The sequence below is a fragment of the Puma concolor genome, chromosome E2 (assembly GCF_028749965.1).
Source record: "Puma concolor isolate L17-30 chromosome E2, mPumCon1.1.hap2, whole genome shotgun sequence".
In the NCBI taxonomy this organism is placed as follows: Eukaryota; Metazoa; Chordata; class Mammalia; order Carnivora; family Felidae; genus Puma; species Puma concolor.
The window spans coordinates 28,311,062-28,328,166 of NC_141681.1; the positions used below are offsets into that span (position 1 = coordinate 28,311,062).

Sequence of the window (17,105 nt, forward strand, 5' to 3'; positions counted from 1 at the left end):
GTTGCCAGAGGAACAGTGAAGGGGGATGTTATTCCAAGCAGGGGGAGTAGCCAGTACAATGGCTCAGAGGCGCGAGAGAGAAGTGTGACCTAGGGATATAAAAAAATGTGTGGCCAAGGGTGTTGTTGGTGGCGGGGTAAGCAAGATGGAGGGAAGAGCAGCAAAAGAGACGGGGCTGGAGTCAGTGTGCCAACTGAAATCCTCCAGGAAGACAAAAGACATCAGTCATGGCCTTGGCCCTTAGGACTGTGCAAAAGAGCCCGAGTCCTATGCCAACAGGCCCGGGTTACCCTGGTTGGGCTTTTGGCCTTAGGAGGTCCATGAAAGACTGGCTGATCCAGATCATCTGGCAAACAGCTGGTGCTCAGTAATGTTAGTACTATCTCCATCTATTTCCTTGACTGCTGACATGATCACCAGCACATCTGAGCCATTAGAACTCCCAAGCATCAACATATCTCAGGGAAACTACAAAACCCTTCTTCCCAACTCCACTTAGTGAGAATTCCAGACAAATCCAGACAGCTGGCAGGATACTGTTGACCACCCCATCTGCAAAGAAAGCAAAGGAAGAGTAGAGAGCTAGATAGCAGAAAGCCTATTTATTCCCCTGAAATGAATGTTTCAAGCCTTTAACACCATCGTGAGATTATTGACAAATCATCCCTATAACATACTTCTTTTTCTTCATTGCTGTACCCCTCTGGATGAGCTAGGTTATGTTGCAATAACTTTTCCCTGGCTCAAAGTCAGAAAGGTTTGTTTCTTCTGCAGAGATCAGTGGGAGTTTTTTCTGTGGCTGGAGACTCTGGAGCCATCATCGCTCTGAGACCCAAGGTAATGAAGCGATCATTTTCTGGAATGTTGCCAGGTGCTGAGCCAGAAGGACTGAAAGTTCTTAAGGGTCTCTCATCAGAAATTCCATATGTGAATCTTGTGATATACGTTACTTCCACCCCCTAGTTCACTGGCCCAAACTGCTCTTTTGGCCCCCCTAAACCCCAAGGGGGTGGGAAGAGCAGCCCTCCCACATGCCCAAGGGGTAGCAAGCCAGAAATAGGCAAGGAGATTGACTATTGCAGTCTCCCAGGACTTGAAACTAACAAAATTCTCTTTTTAAGTCTGAGATTCAGGCCTCTTACTCCTCTGGTATCAATTTAGTTGGGATTCATGAGTTTTGACCTTGTCAGTTTCAAAAGCAATGTATAGAAGAAAAGTTACATCAACTTGAACAGCTGCATAATGGCACCATAACATTTCTTTACCCTGCTTTAGCTGAAAACCAAGAAGGCTGCCTTTCTTAATACTTATGATTCCACAGTCTTGTTTGGGTATCCAGTAACCAAAGTGAATAGAACTAGGATGTTTCAAACCCTTTGGAAACATCCGTTGCATGATCATAGGTTCTATTACCGAGAGCTCACTATGTGCAATGGAGAAAACTGAGGCCCAGAGAGGTTAAGCAACTTGCCCAAAGTTATGTAGCCAGAAATCTCCATGCTGTATTCTGCTCCTGTATTGGTTTAAAAAAAAAAAAAAGCTGCTCATTACAAATAATTCTGTCCTGTCCTTTGCGGGCAAGAGATTCCTTGAATTTAAGAGAGGGGCATCGCTTCCACCAATGTGGTGAGATCAAGGAGATCTCTCATGGGTCCAACCACGGAAGTTTGCAGTCAGTTTAAGAAAGCTAGCCTGGCACCAGATCTTTTCTTAAATCCCAGCGGCTGAAACATTCTTTGTCCAGGAAAGCACATGACTGAGCAGAAATGAATAGGACACAGGTGGTCTCCTGAGCTCTTGTACACGTAGAACAACAGGGCATGGGTACACACACACACACACACACACACACGCACAGCTCCCAGGAGCTTATTATTCAGTCTCACCCTGGAAATTCCCAGCCATTCATTTCTTTATTTTTCTGCCTGGCCTCACCCATTTGGGGAATGTACAGAGGACACAGGGGAGGAAAGGGACTAACGGCAAAGGGCAGAGAGTGGGAAGGCTGTTAGTGGCTACTGCCCACAGGACCCTGCAAGCCTCGGTGGGGGATGGAGTGGGCGGGCCTTGGACAGGGATGGGGGCAGGGAAGGGGGGGGTCTCCAAAACTTGGGCTAGGTGCCAAATCTCTAACTTGGAGGGCAGTGTAGGGCGGAGGGGGGCAGGCAGGAGAGGAAGGGGTAAGGACAGCAGCTTAAAGGTGCTTTCATCCCTGGAGTCTGGATCCAGTGGCTCTGAAGTGGGGGCCTGGTGTCTGTACTTTTAAGAATCCGTGGTTCAGGGGCGCCTGGGTGGCGTAGTCGGTTAAGCGTCCGACTTCAGCCAGGTCATGATCTCGCGGTCCGCGAGTTCGAGCCCCGCGTCGGGCTCTGGGCTGATGGCTCAGAGCCTGGAGCCTGTTTCCGATTCTGTGTCTCCCTCTCTCTCTGCCCCTCCCCCGTTCATGCTCTGTCTCTCTCTGTCCCAAAAATAAATAAACGTTGAAAAAAAAAATTAAAAAAAAAAAAAAAAAAAAAGAATCCGTGGTTCAGGGACGCCTGGGTAGCTCAGTCAGTTAAGAGTCCAACTCTTGATTTCAGCTCGGGTCATGATCTCACTGTTAATGAGTTGGAGACCCACGCCCGGCTCTGCGCTGACAGCCGTGGAGCCTGCTTGGGATGCTCTCTCACCTTCTCTCTCTCTGTCCCTCCCCCACTGACTCTTGCTAAATAAATAAACATTTTTTTAATGTTAAAAAAATAAAAAGAATCGATGGCTCATACTTTCAGAAACAAAGACTAACATTCAAGTCCTGGAGAAAGACTGCAGGTCAGACCCCCATCTCTGCCACTTAACCTTGGGCTTGGAGAGCCTTCCTTTCCTCAACTGCAAGATGGGCACATTGTATGCAAAGAACTTAGCACACTGCCTGGCACGGGTAAACACTAAACAAACAGTGGCTTTTATTATCTGATGACGTCTCAGAGACCCCACAGCCCTGTCAGAGATTTGAGAGGCCTCTGAGTCTCCTTCCAACTCTGAGTGAATTTGGGCACCACGTGTGAAGTGTAGCCCTCTAAGTGAAAGAAAACCGAACGCTCCAGGATCCCCGAACTGCTCTGGACTGAGCCAGAATTCAGGTCTCTCCCACTCTCCATCCTCTTCTGGAGCAAGAGGAGTTTAAACCTTACCTAACAATGTGATTAAAAAACAAAACAAATTGCAAAGCCTCTGGTCATGTTCCATGTTGCCGAAAGGATGGGGTTCGAGAGGCTGGAGGCTTGTGACCTTGCCTCTGAGCTCCTCCTTGGGTGTGGAATGGGCAAAAGCAGGAGGAAATGAGTTTGAGGGGGCTCGGGCAGAGCTGTGGCTCGCTGCTAAGGGACGTACTAGGATGGGCAGCTTGCACAGAGGCAGCAACCTCAGATTCACACAGGACCCTCAAACCCACGTGTCTGTGGGGTTTGGCAGGTAGTAAAATGAAGGAGGAAGGCAGCAGGGTATAAGAAAAGTCACGTGCCCATCATGACCTTGTCCCAATTTCGGTGCAGACTTGGGTTTGGACAAAAATATCCTTGCTCTAAGATAAACAAGAGAAGGGTGATGAAAAACGGTACTTGACATGGTCACAAGCTCCAAGAGCACTAAGCAGTTAGGGGATGCTAGAGAACTGGGGGTCTCGCCCTGGCCTGCCCCTTCTCAAGAGGAAGCTGCTGCTGGGGCCTGACCCACTGATGTCGTGGTAGGGCCAGACCTTCTGAGTCACCCGACAGAACACAGAAGAATAGGTTTGTGTGTGTAATTTCCTGATTTTTGCATACTGCCTCTAATTTTTAAAAACACCGTGTAGATATCTAATCTAAAATGCCATTGGCTGTAGGGCGCTCTGATATTTAGTAAACTACTAATAAACAAAAAAAAAAAAGACCTGTCAATTAAAGTATGACAAGCCATCGATCGGAGGACAAATCCCAATTCCAAAGATGTCACAATGCAAAAAAAAATGTGCATCTCAGGATCCACGAAATATTGTGTAATAATAGGCTGTACTTGATCTGTAGAAACTTGTGCAGTTCCCAATCTACACAACTGTACATAGCAGCTCTTATGATGCCACCCTGGGACATTGGACGGCTTAGGGGCCACCAGGAGGTTTGTGTTGGGGTCCTATCTGTGAACACCCAAGTCCTTTGGGAAGTAATCTCTTTTTGATCTTTATCTGGACCAGCAATGAGTCAAAGTAGCCAAGAAGAAAATGTGGCCCACTGTGCTCCCATGGATGACCGGATCACTAATGGTGCTACTAAGGCCCCGGAGATGGAGGTTTAGTAGGCACGGGGAAGCACAGGAGTGGCTTCATAAGAGATTCTGATTCCTGCCAGGGAAGGGAGCCACTAGGAGAAGTCTCAGGCCTGATGTTTAACAGGCCCAGAGAGGTGAAGGCACTGCCCAAAGTCACACAGCGGAGCAGAACAAAGCCAGGCCAGGGACTCACCCCTCCTCACCCCTATCCCTAGTGCTGCTTCTCCTGCTGACTGTAAAGGACTCCTCCTCCACCCCAGGCGGGCTGGACCCAGAGATCCTAGGCCCCTCCTTTATGCCATCGCTCCTGAGTTCTGGTTGCTGAGCCTGCCCTAGAGCAAGTTACTTTATTCGACTCACAAGACTTTTCAATTTTATTAGTAAAATACAAAATGGCACAGACATTGGTGATAGGGTTGGAAAAGCAAAGGATCAACCAACTCCTTCCAAAGTCCCCCCCCACCAAATTGTCCTTGCCCATGTCCTGCCTGGGGGGAGGGGGACTAATCAAGTCTGTGGAAGGGGAACTAGCCGCTCCCAGCTGTCTCCTCACAAAAGTAGGGAGCCCCATCATGGGTGCTCCACTCCTTGAGGGCTCTCCAAACCTGGAGGAGCCCAAAAAAGTGCATTTAGACCTGCTGTCCGCCCTCCAAGCCATCAGAGTGCCCCCCACTAGAGCCAGGCCCCAACATCCCAGGTCATGTGCAGCAGGCGGTGCAGGAGGGCCCCTCTCTGTGGGCCAGAGCTGTGTCTGCTTCCTCTGAGCATCTATCTGCCAAGTAGAGTGTCACCCACACCTGGGGGAAGCCTGGCCCATGGGAGGCTCCCCAGGTGGGGGGCAAGGGTCACCGTCAGGGACAGAGGGAGGGGGAGAGCTGCCCCTGGGGACTCTGAGGGGTGAGGCCTGAAGGCCCTGTCAGGCCTGCCTGAGTCCTCAGCACCCAAAAAGGGAACCCCTGACTTGGTGCCCACAGCTTCCCTCCCCACCGGACGGAGTCTTTCAGAGGTAAACACGGAACCTCAGGTTTCAGCGGTGGACTCTGATCCCATGGAAAATGTCCTTGCGATCCTGGCCCTGCCTGTGGTGGGATGGAGGGTGAGGGAAGACCCGGACCGGAGGACAGCAGTGTTGTTAGGGAGTGAGAGAGGCAGAAGAGGACTCCAGGCTGCAGAAACCGCAAATGCAGGGCCCAAGTCCCTCACACAGGCCAGCGGCTGCCCCCTGCAGCCTCCCCCTTCCTTTTCCTGAGCGCCTCAGCCCCCCGGGGAGCCCGCAGGCTTCCACTCCTCTTCAGCCTGTCACACATCACTTGGGCTTGTCCGGGTGTCCCTGCAAGCCTGGTGACCCTGGGAGGGCTGTTCTCAAAGCCAGGCAGGGGCCTGCCCCTCACATACGCCAGGCCAGCCCGGTCCCCTCAGGGGGCCCACAGAGCTGACTCCCTCCCACAGAGCAGGACCTGAGCTCTCAGATCTCTCTCTTGCACCGCTCCCAGTCTCAGAGCCCAGCAGCGTGCCGGGCTCCCCGGTGGGTGAAGACCGGCTGAGGTGTTCTGTTGTGAGGCTACACCCAGGGTCTGGGAAAAGGGGGGTCTCTGGACCAGTGAGTGATGCCCGTCAGGACAGGTTACTGTCGCACATTTGCCATGACTCTTTCCTTCCCCAGATGGAAAACCAGAGGTATGGATGCCTTGCTGGGTTGGTGATGGGCCCGGGACTAGAACCCCAGCTTTCACCCTCAAAGTCAACGTCCCTCCTCTGCACAGCATCGACTGAGAAGAAACACAAATCAAAGCCACCAGGTCACTTGGTCTCCCCTTCCCACAATGCCTAACTGAGGGCAGAGCCTTCCTGGGGGCAGTCCCAGGAAACGCCACACTAGCCTCATGCAAGAGAAGACGGGTCCCCGGCTGGGTGTGGGCTCTGTACAGGGGATGGGGGAGATAGCACCGCAGGTAGCCGGGGTGACTGGCGACTGCAGCGGGACCAAGAGACACGATGAGGTCTGAGGGAGTGGGGCAGGAGGGGCCTGGCCTGAGGCTCATTCGTGAGATGGGATGACCGTGGTAACGTGTGGGCATGGGAACCAGAGGGGCCGGGCGTTTGTTCAATAAATAATTGTTTACTGGGTCTGGGACTGTGTCAAAGGGAACCTCTAACCAGCCAGCAGCAGAAGTTTCCTGACTTGGGGACACGGGAGTGAGTTGCAAAGGCCACCACTCCTGTCCCGGGTAGGTCAACAAAGGTGAGCAGCGGCCTCCTGGGGCGTGCCCGGAAGCTGGGAGCAGTTCCTTGTGAAAGATCCTGCGTCCTTGCTCTGATCATCCCAGCTCAGGTCAGGCCTTGGGTGAGGGTGGATATAAGGATGGGGGACCCCAGGCAGCTGTCTGAGTTGAACAACTGGACGCAGGCAGGTGGGCAGCTCACACGGGCACCAGGACGTACGAGTTACTGCCGCAGCTCCGGGGGACATAGCGAAGCCCGTCCACCATGTCCCCTGCCATCTTGCGGGGGCAGCCCTGGAGGCTTTGGTAGGCAAACATGGCCACCCCCAGGCAGAAGAGGAGGCCGAGGAAGGCCAACAGCCCTACTGCCTGCCTCCGGGTGGCCGCCTGGGAGTCAGGGACAGGAGTGATGAGGACTTCCAGCCGCTGGGGGTCCACAGTGGCATGGATGGGATCCTCAGCCTTAGGGGTCCAGCTGCCTGAGGCCACTGGCTCCCTGCTGGGAACACTTTCTGAGGAGACAGGGACCATGGAGAGACGGGGCATGCTGTCAGACCCTCTGAGAGCATCCGTGTGAGCTGAAATGGGACCCATCTCCACGGGCCCTAGAGAGTTCTCTGGCATGGGGCCAGAGATCCACACAGGTTGGTCCTCTGACGCTGTGTGTAAAATGGTGGGGACCTGGGTAGAGGGGGCCTGGGTAGGGAGGGTCTGGGTGGAGGGGGCCTGGGTAGGGAGGGTCTGGGTAGAGGGGGCCTGGGTGGGGGGGGCCTGGGTGGAGGGGGTCTGGGTGGCGGGGGCCTGGGTGGGGGGGGCCTGGGTGGCGGGGGCCTGGGTGGCGGGGGCCTGGGTGGGGAGGGCCTCAGAGGCCTTTCCCTCAGCCCAGAGGCCCGACCCAGGTTTGTAGGCAGAGCTCTGCCAGGACGCCGGGGTGGTGAGGGCAGCGGCGTTGAAAAGCTCAGTCCTCTGGGACCCAGCTGGAGGCCCTCCATCTGGAGCCTTTGAAGTGGAGGGGAACCTGGTCCCCCAGGAATCAGCCACTCCTGTCGACAGCTCTGGGGAAGTCCCCAAGGCCCTCTGTGCCTCCTGGCCACTGCTTTCCCGGGTAGCTTTGGGCTCTGTGACCGTAGACGTGTCCATTCCCCCGGCGGCCAGGGTGGTCCTGGGTTCACCCACGCCAATTTGCTTCTCGAACGTGCCGCCATTTTGCACCGGCATAGCAGTCTGGCGCTCTAGATGTTCCATGGCTTTCTGGACCCATTTCTCCTTTGGATCAGCACAGAAGATTTTGTTCTGTTTGGTCCTCAAGCTACAAGGAAGGAAGACAGGGGCCTGGTGATGCCCAGATGCCATGTGGAGTAGAAGCATCGTGCAAATGCTCTGCAGGTGAACAGACCCGGCCGGAAATCCTGCCCCCAACACTTATTAGCTGTGAGATGTGAGGTGTGAGCTGATTAGCTTGGGCAGCTTGAGTTCTGGGGTTTCCCTGTCCTCGCCTGAGAAATAGAGATAGCATACCTACCTTCTGCGGGGTGACCAACCTCCCTGCAAAAGCTGGGACAGAGGGGGGGTCCTCAAGATCTGGAACTTCTCTGTGAAAGTCCCAGAAAATTGGGACAAGTTGGCCACCCCACTTTTGTGTTATTGTAAAAAAAAAAAAAAAAAAAAAAAAAGAAAGAAAGAAAGAAAGAAAGAAAAAAGAAAAGAAAATGATATAAAGCACCTGGCTCAGAGTGGGAGACTCAGAGGACCACTGTTAATAAGAATATCGTTACCATTAAGGCAGGGGACTCTGGGCTGTGAGCCTTCTGACTGGGGGAGCCGTCCACAGCTGTTCCCTGCTGTCAGGTGTGTGACTAGTGAGCTCTGGGTAAGTAAGGCCTCCTCTCTCTGGAAGGAGCTGATTTAAATGTCCTCTTCCTCCTCTCCCTCAGTTACAGGCTGCCCTCCAGACCTCTACCTCCTCTCTTAGTGTGCATCCTCAGGCTGAAAACATATTTAGTGAGCTACAGCCACATATATGGTGGTCCCGTCGGGACCCCGAGGGCCATCCAAATCTTGAGCTTCCTCTGGCTGGCTAACTGCCGAGCACACAGCTCAGAGCTGCCTGGGGCTCATGCTCTGCCACCGTGCTAGCAGGCATTTGGCCTGTTTCAACCTCACACCCATCCTGAGAGGTGGCTACCACGCCATCCCCATTTTACAGATGAGAAAACCGAGGCTCAGAGAGGTAACGCGAACGTGCGTGGCTCCGGCACGCTGGGAAACCAGAGAAGTGCAGGAAGCAAGCATAAGCCTGCAGGCCCCCACAGGCGAGGTGCTGCCTGGTGCCACAGTCCCCTCCCTGGGGCTGCCTACTTCCCCTTTACCTAGAAAACAGAAGCAAATTTGTGGGGGAGTCCGGGGGAAGCAAGCCCTGGTAGGTGAGCAGAGAGGTCAGGCAGCAGCCCCTCATGGTAACTGTGCAGTCAGTGGAGTGAAGGACACGACTTCCTTTAGCTGAGCCTAGACGTTGAGAGCCTGCTAGCCATTTCCTGACGCCAGGCCCGAAGGTCGGTCTGTGGAAAGGTCTTGGGGCTGGGTGACTGGGCAGGACCCAAGAGGGACCCCAGGAGAGCAAGCGGCCAAGACAGCCAAGGGTCCTGACGGTCAGGATGGGCGGGGGGCCAATGGGGGGGCTGGTTCAGGTTGGCCCCTGCCCCAAATCTCACTGGAATCCTGTTTCCTCATCTGTCAAGTGCAGATAATAATCTCTGCCTTTCCCATCGGTGGCTTTTGGGCACCCTGACAAGCTGCTTATTTACAAGATCGCCTCTCATCCTCCCAACTACCCCGTTTTATAGATAAGGAAACTAAAGCCCAGAGGGTAGGGAGTGTGAGCAGGGCCACGCAACCTGTCAGTGGTGAAGCCAGGATTCGCACCGCATCTGTTGGAGTCTGGAGCCTGCCCTTGAGACCACAGTGCTTTACCTGCCCAGCAGGTTCAAGGGCTGCCTAAAACATACCACCCCTTTGTGGCTGCTCCAGACCAAAGGCCTTTCAGGAAGCCGCTCCCCACTTTTATCTTGGGACACAGATATCAAGGTCATCGAGGAGTCAGGGAGCCAGGAGCAGGAAGAGCATTTGCTGAGGCCCTTGGCGGGAGCCCAGGTTGAGGAGGAAGAATGTGGACAGGGATTAGTAGAGGCCGAGAGCCCGAGTACCTACATGATGGCATGCTTGCCGCAGGATTCTTGATTTCGTTGGTAGTGGACTAGTAAAGCCACAGGGATCTCCGAGGTCATCTTGCTGCAGGTGACGTTGCATTTCTTCACACCGAGGTGCTGTCCTGAGCCCACAGAGGCCCCCCAGTCAGCAGGACTGTCCAAGGGCATCTGGCTTCCCAGTCCCAGGACACAGCCGATGCCCTGCACACCCTGGTCTTCCAGGCCCTTGACCTCAGTCCCCCATCCCCGGCCAAACTTCTCTATGCCTCAGTTTCCCTACCTGTGCAATAGGGACAGTGATAGTATCTACCTCATAGGGATGTTATATAAACTAATGAAGATGTAGTCTCACTTATGAAGCTCTTAGTGCCTGGCATGTAGTAAGGGTTCATTTTAAAAATCAAGTTGCAGGGCAGTTAAGCGTCCGACTTTGGCTCAGGTCATGATCTCATAGCTCGTGAGTTCGAGCCCCGTGTCAGGCTCTGTGCTGACGGCTCAGAGCCTGGAGCCTGTTTCAGATTCTGTGTCTCCCTCTCTCTCTGCCCCTCCCCTGCTCATGCTCTGTCTCTCTCTGTCTCAAAAATAAATAAACATTAAAATAACATTTTTTTTAATAAATAAATAAAAATAAAAAAATAAAAATCAAGTTGTGGAGCGCCTGGGTGGCTCAGTCGGTTGGGTGGCCCACTTCGGCCCGGGTCATGATCTCGCAGTCCCTGAGCTCAGGCCCCGTGTTGGGCTCTGTGCTGACAGCTCAGAGCCTGGAGCCTGCTTTGGATTCTATGTCTCCCTCTCTCTCTGCCTCTCCCCCACTCGTGCTCTGTCTCTCAAAAATAAATGTTAAAAAATAAATAAATAGGGGCGCCTGGGTGGCGCAGTCGGTTAAGTGTCCGGCTTCAGCCAGGTCACGATCTCGCGGTCCGTTGAGTTCGAGCCCCGCGTCAGGCTCTGGGCTGATGGCTCGGAGCCTGGAGCCTGTTTCCGATTCTGTGTCTCCCTCTCTCTCTGCCCCTCCCCCATTCATGCTCTGTCTCTCTCTGTCCCAAAAATAAATAAAAACGTTGAAAAAATAAATAAATAAATAAATAAATAAATAAATAAATAAATAAAAATCAAGTTGCCAGCTAGGGTGCCTGGGTGGCTCAATTGGTAAGCATCTCTTGGTTTTGGCTCAGGTCATGATCTCATGGTTCATGAGTTTAAGCCCCACATCTGGCTCTGCACTAATGGTGTGGAGCCTGCTTGGGATTCTCTCTCTCTCTCTCTCTCTCTCTCTCTCTCTCTGCCCCTCCCCCACATGCTCTCTCTCTTTCAAAATAAATAAATAAAAACTTTTTTAAAAGCTATAAAAATTTTTTTTAAATGAAATTAAGTCACTGTCGTTGGTCAGTATACAGAAGGGGAGACAAATTGGAGAGTGACAGGGACCTGCCTGAGGTCACACAGCCAGCAAGTGATGGGACAGGCTCTCCTGTGAGGCCAGGCTCTGATCTTTTCTGGGCCCATGGGTCTACGCACCCCCCCTTTCCCCCAGTAAGTCACCAGCTCAACTATCAACCCCCCGACCCTCCACCCCCTGCATACACACCCCACTCCTCCCTCACAGGCTGATTCATATTCGTGGATTTCCATGACCTCTGAGATACACCCAGACCTCTCTCCACCACATCTCATGTGCCCACCCTATGACACATACACACACGTACACACACACACCAACAAACAGAATGCACACACATACCCCCCCCCCAAAACACATAAAGGCATACATATGATCAGGCACGTGTAATAGATAAAAAATTTTAAATGTGCAAGTACAACCACTTTCTAAGGAAGCTGGGAGCTGGGTCTGCTGAGTAGGGGGTAGGGGATCCTTTGTTCTGCCATTAAGACCCAAGAGGAGTGTGGGAGTAGTTGCTAAGGGGAACCGAGGGGCCGTTTGGAGCCCCCTGGGCAAGACAGGGGAGCAGGAGTAAGGAGAAGGGGTGGAAGGTGGGGGCTGTGCGTGGGGTGGGGGCACAGTGGGATGGCTAATGGCCTGCTGATGGCATGTAGCCAGAGAGAAACCCCAGGACAGGGTGAGGGTGACTCAACAGAGAGTTGAGAGCTCAAATATTTTATGTAAACATTTGAAAAGCTGTTTGCATGGCTTTTCCTTTCTTCCTTCCTCCTTGCCCTAAAATCGCCAGCAACATTTATTCTGCTTGGTGTCTTCTCAAGAAGGGTATGTAAAAAATAAGGAAGAGCCTGAGTTTCAGAGCTGGGTCAAAGTCATATGCAGCAGAAGCAAGACCCCAGAGGGTTTTGCAAAATTCTAGAGGCCAGGACTTCCAGGGCAGTGGAGTCCGGAGAGCTGAATGAGAGCCCAGCAGAACCAGGGAGGACCCAGCTGATCCTTACTCATGCACAAGTATTTACACGGACATGGATGTGCAAACAGGCTCTGCCTTCCCAAATACAGGTGCAAGCACACGCACATGCACCCCTTCTAGAATGTGCCACCTCCTCTCCCATCGCTCCCCCGTAGCCTCAGCCCACCCCAACTATGGAAGGGTGGTTCAGGATCTGCAGGGCTGCGCTAGCCTGGGCCATCAAGGGGCGACACTAGCAGCTCCTGAGGTGGGCAGGAAGCACTCCAGTGGCCGGTCCCTAAGCCACAGGCTGCCCTTTCTCTCTGAGGAACCAGGATGTGAAAGCGACTTCGCTGCCTTATCACCTGCCTTTGGAATGACTCGGCTGCATACTCCATAGACCCTGTTGAACAGAGCTGGGAAGGCAATCCCCTGGATTGGTCTGGTAGGTGCCCTTCTCTGAAAAGCCCCCGGAACAGTGCCCTCAGGTGACCTAGAGCCACGGGGAGGCTGCCAGTGGGCAGGAGGGATATGCTAGGTTTTGTGAGTCTGTGTCCTCGACTCTATGTCCCAGGATGGGGCAGGCCACTGCTTACTCCTGGGGCTTTAAAGAGCCACAAAGTCAGCCTGTCCCCAAAGTCCCCACCTTCTGCCACAGTGCCTAAATGCCCTTGGCCAGGTTCTGTTCCTGGGGAAGGGTTGTATAACTAACCTAAGGAGGCTTTTCTTCTCAGAACTGAAATTTTCTTTCCTGTCATTGGAGATAATTCTTCCAACCAGCCAGCCATTTACTGTCATATGAGTTTTGAGAAGGCAGGGACCTTGCCAGTCTTGGTGTCACAGTGCTTCCCAGCACAAAGTAGACATTCAAAAAATAGTAATTGAATGAAATAATGTCTCAGTTTACTTACCCCTCCGCCTACCTCCCCATCTGTCCATCCGTCCATCCATCCATCCATCCATCCATCCATCCATCCATCCATCTATCCATCCGTTTCCTGATTCAGCCAACACTTACTGAATTACTTTTGAGCATCTACAAAGACCTGGGCCCTCTTGTTCTTAACCCTGAGCCCTTCCTTCCTCCCAGTGGTGCTGGTGCTGAGCTCAGAGAGAGTGCCTCAACCCCACACTATTAGCTCGTGGTGTTTTCTCAGTCAAATGCTGATTTTCCCTCTTGCCAGGCCCCGTGCTGGGTGTTGTGAGGCACAGTGAGTTGAAGGCCTGTCTCTGTCCTCAGGAGGTCTCAGCCTGAAGGGCAGCCGAGACATGCCCACAAAGTATCATGACTTATTCTACTCTGTACTGGACCCTGTGCTTAGCACGGGCACATCTGCTCTTATTAATTCCCAGCACCCCTGCAAAGGGAGTATTGTTACCTCAATTTAATTGACTCCGAAGCTGATAATCAGGGAGGTTAAATGACTTGCCCGAGGCCACACAGCTGCTTAGTGGCAGATCTTGTTTTCCTCCCAACCTCTGGACCTCCCCCCGTTCTAAACAGCCTTAAACACCAGGTGGAAACACCATGTTCCAGAATATACCCTAAATGTGCTGAGATTTGCATGAGGGAGAGACCACTTCCCACTGCAAGTAATCAAGGGAGGCTTCTTGGAGGAGGTATCCTGTAGGCTGGACCTCAAGGACTGCTAAGAGGCTTATGGGCAGGAGGAGACAAGAATGTTGTGGGTCTCTGGGTGAGGCGATAGAGACAGGGCTTGAGCCGTTGCTCAGGTGTGTGTCCTGGACAAGGCACTTGGGCTGTCTGAGCCTCAGTACCCTTACCTGTAAAATGGGCGTGGTAATATCTGCTTCACAGGGTGGTTATGAGAATGAAGATTTTTAAATATCTGGACCGGGGGTTTACTCAACAGCAACACCATTGACATTTTGGACCAGATAATTCTTTGTTGTGGGAACTGTCTTGTGCACTGTAAGATATTCAGCATCATCCCTGCCCTCTACCCACTAGATTTCTGAGCATCCCCCAACCAGAAATTTGGGGACATTTGTAATAACAAAAATGTCTTCAGAAATTGCCAAATGCCCCTGGGGGGGGGTGCCAAATCACCCATTGAGAACCACTGCCTGAAAGAGATACCCATGAAGATCTTCCCTCACCTCCCTTGATGGCTACTTCTCCGGGAGTCCCTCCTGACCCCTACTTAAAATTTCAACACCTCCTCCCCACCCCCCGCAACCCCCCTCCATGTTTTTTTAAATCACAGCTTGTTGGGGCACCTGAGTGGCTCAGTCGGTTAAGCGTCCACTCGATTTCAACTCAGGTCATGATCTTATGGTTCTTGAGTTTGAGCCCCACGTAGGGCTCTGCTCTGGCAGTGCAAAAGAATTCTCTCTCTCTCTCTCCCTCTCTCTCTCTCCCCCTCCCCCACTCGCTCTCTCTCACAATAAATAAACATTAAAAAATTTTTTTTAATGTGAATAAATCACAGCATGTTTTTCTTTCTAACAGACCAAATGGTTTACTGATTTATTTTTTTGTATCATCTGTCTTCTCCGGTGAGTGTTCAGCACTCTGAGGACTGGAATCTTTGGCCGTTTTATTCGCTGATGTGGCCCCAGCACCTACAACGGTGGCTGGCACCCAGTCGATGCCCAACGAATATTTGTTCAACGAATGAACAAAATTCACAAGAAAGCACTCTGTGGCACATACAATTTAAACCAACGAAGAAATAGAGGAATTTTTATTTAAATTTGACCGGGGCCTGGATCTGACAGTCTGAATTTATCTTCCCGTGCCTTCCCCATCCACCTCCACAGCTAATCGGGGGGCAGACTACGGCAGCTTAAAACAGGTTTTTTTCTCCCCCTCTTTCTTGTCAGGGTTTGAGTAGGAGTGAATGCGTCAGTGCTCGGGGAGAAAATTCTCTGCTCTGACTTGTATCTGCAGGTTTGTTATATAAAGCAGAGGAGCCTCCCTCCTGCCACAGCCCCGCAAACCCACATTTGGGGACTGACGCACCTGCCCCCCCGCACCAGCCAGCGATGCAGCCACAAAGCTCCCAGCACCCCCTGGGGTGTCTCTGGCTTCTGGACCACGCCATACGCTCCTTCGTCCTGCGGGGCCTCCCGGGGGGTCTCTCAGAGCCACAAACGTCAGTGTGGGTGAAGACCTCCAAGGTGAGTCTAGCCCGATACCAGGAGGAGGAAGTGACGTTGAGGCTCAGAAGGGTTGAATTAGTGTATCTTCCGGCAAAGTCAGTGACCAAGATCAGGGCAGAAATAAACAGAGTGTCCAGGGTCCCCCCCAGCCCCGACCTGGGGTCCCTCTTTATCTTACCATACGAACCCTTCACTCCAGCACCCGTGCTCCTCCCGCTTCCAGAATGCCTTCCTAGGCTTTGGGCCTCACCGCACAGGAGGCAATAGCTACGTTCGAGGGTGTAGTCGCTGGGACCGAAGAAGGCGAGACCCCACTTGGGGTCACGGCCATGGCAAAGCAACTTCCATCTGATTCCCTGTCGTCTAGTGCTCACTGCCCCCAAACACCTCTGGCTTTAGGGTTCAAGCCCAGGAAGCCAGCAACACTTGGCCTCTCATGCCCCCCATCACCACCACCTGCTCCCTGGTCTGCTCTTGGTTTCCCCCACATAGAAGGACTCGAAAGGCAGTTTGCTCCATGGAGGTGTCCTGGCAGCTTGAGACGGCTCTCATTCCCTCAGACTTGCTGTGTGTCCCAAGGCAGGCTCCTAGCCTCTCTGAGCCTCAACCTGCCAGATGGTCTGACCTCCCTGGGTCTCCATCTTCGTCGTGTCAGTGGGATGCATACCTCATGCCCGACCACGTCCTACGCTCCAGAAAGCAAGTATTTGGAGGTGAAAGCATTTTCTAAGCTATGCTTGGAGGAGGAGGATGCTATCATGGTCGAGATATGGGCAGAGGGACTACAGAGCAGAGCAACAGCAACAAGCCCAGTCCCTGATCTGCAATGACCTTGGTCTCCACGGTTCCTGGGCCCCCTACTCAAAACCAGGGCAGGAGAAAATCCTAACCACGGCCTGGGCCGTGGCCACGGCTGCGACTCAGGAATCGGGGCTGCCAGTTACACATTAACCCCGGGGGGAGAGACCCAGCCCGCTGTCAGCCAGGGCCCCCCACCCAGACACCCGGCAGGAACTTCCTCAGGCTTCCCTGCCCCCCTCCCTCCTAAGACCCCCTTTGTGCCTGGCGCCCTTGTGCGGTCCACACCACCTCTCGGCACTGCCAGAGCGGTAGCTACCTTGTTCACTGGGCCAGGCGGGCACAGTCTCCGAGCCTGGAAATCTTTCTAGCGGGAGGGACAGCCCTGAATCTGGGGTCAGGGAGGATCCCAGCCCCCTGTACCACACCCTTTGGAAGGAGCTGCTATGGACCTTACCCAGGCGGGGTCTGCCCCCCACCCCACGTCAGGCCTGAAGGGCACGAGTGGGGCTGCAGTCTTCCCCACACTCACCGGCTAGAAGCGCAGTCAGATGGCAGAGGGCGGCCAAGCGGAGCAGCCGCGAGAGAGGTGGTGAAGCCATGGCCGAGGGCGGGCGGGGGTCCGGGCGGGGGTCCGGGCAGGGCCGGTGTCTGGGTGTCTGAGCTCAGTGCCGTGCCCTCGCCGCCTGAGCTCTGTCGCTTTTTATAATGGGGCTTGCTGCCTCTGCCTCCGCCTCCAGCCCCCGCAGGCAGTCGGTGGGAGGGGAAAGGGAGGGAGCCAGCGTGCAGCCGCTGGATTCCTCAGGACGTTGCCAAGGAACAGAGCTGGCTGGCCTGCAGCAGGGGAGGGGGGCACCGGGCTGGCGGCTCACTAGGGTTCCTCACATCAGACCTGCCTGGGAAGCTGGACCGGGCTTGAGAGCATTCAAAGGGCATCCTCAACCCCCCATCTGCAGGGCTACCCACGTCCGCCCGCCCTGGATTCTGGCCTGGGACCCCAGCCCTAAGTAAGCAATAAACAAAAGGACGGAAGAACAGAGTGCCGGCTGCCAGCAGGCCAGGAGGGCCTCGGGACCCTACAGTTTGGATCGGACAAGCTCTCCTTTGATCTAGGAGACACA

The 17,105-nt window shown here is 53.5% G+C and overlaps 1 protein-coding gene across 2 annotated transcripts; it reads right to left on the bottom strand.

Moving 5' to 3' along the window:
• Positions 1–4,637: 4,637 nt before the first annotated feature.
• Positions 4,638–16,745, bottom strand: CX3CL1 (C-X3-C motif chemokine ligand 1). 2 transcript variants are annotated; one of them, XM_086689355.1, is made up of 3 exons: positions 16,517–16,745; positions 9,711–9,831; positions 4,638–7,812 (listed from the first exon to the last, which is right to left on the bottom strand). In XM_086689355.1, exons 1-3 carry the CDS (start codon positions 16,584–16,586, stop codon positions 6,702–6,704), a joined length of 1,302 nt encoding a protein of 433 aa, XP_086545481.1. In that variant the 5' UTR covers positions 16,587–16,745; the 3' UTR covers positions 4,638–6,701. The 2 variants fall into 2 exon arrangements, with proteins under 2 accessions (XP_086545481.1, XP_086545482.1); XM_086689356.1 differs by lacking the exon at positions 9,711–9,831 and having other exon boundaries at positions 16,517–16,738.
• Positions 16,746–17,105: the final 360 nt, after the last annotated feature.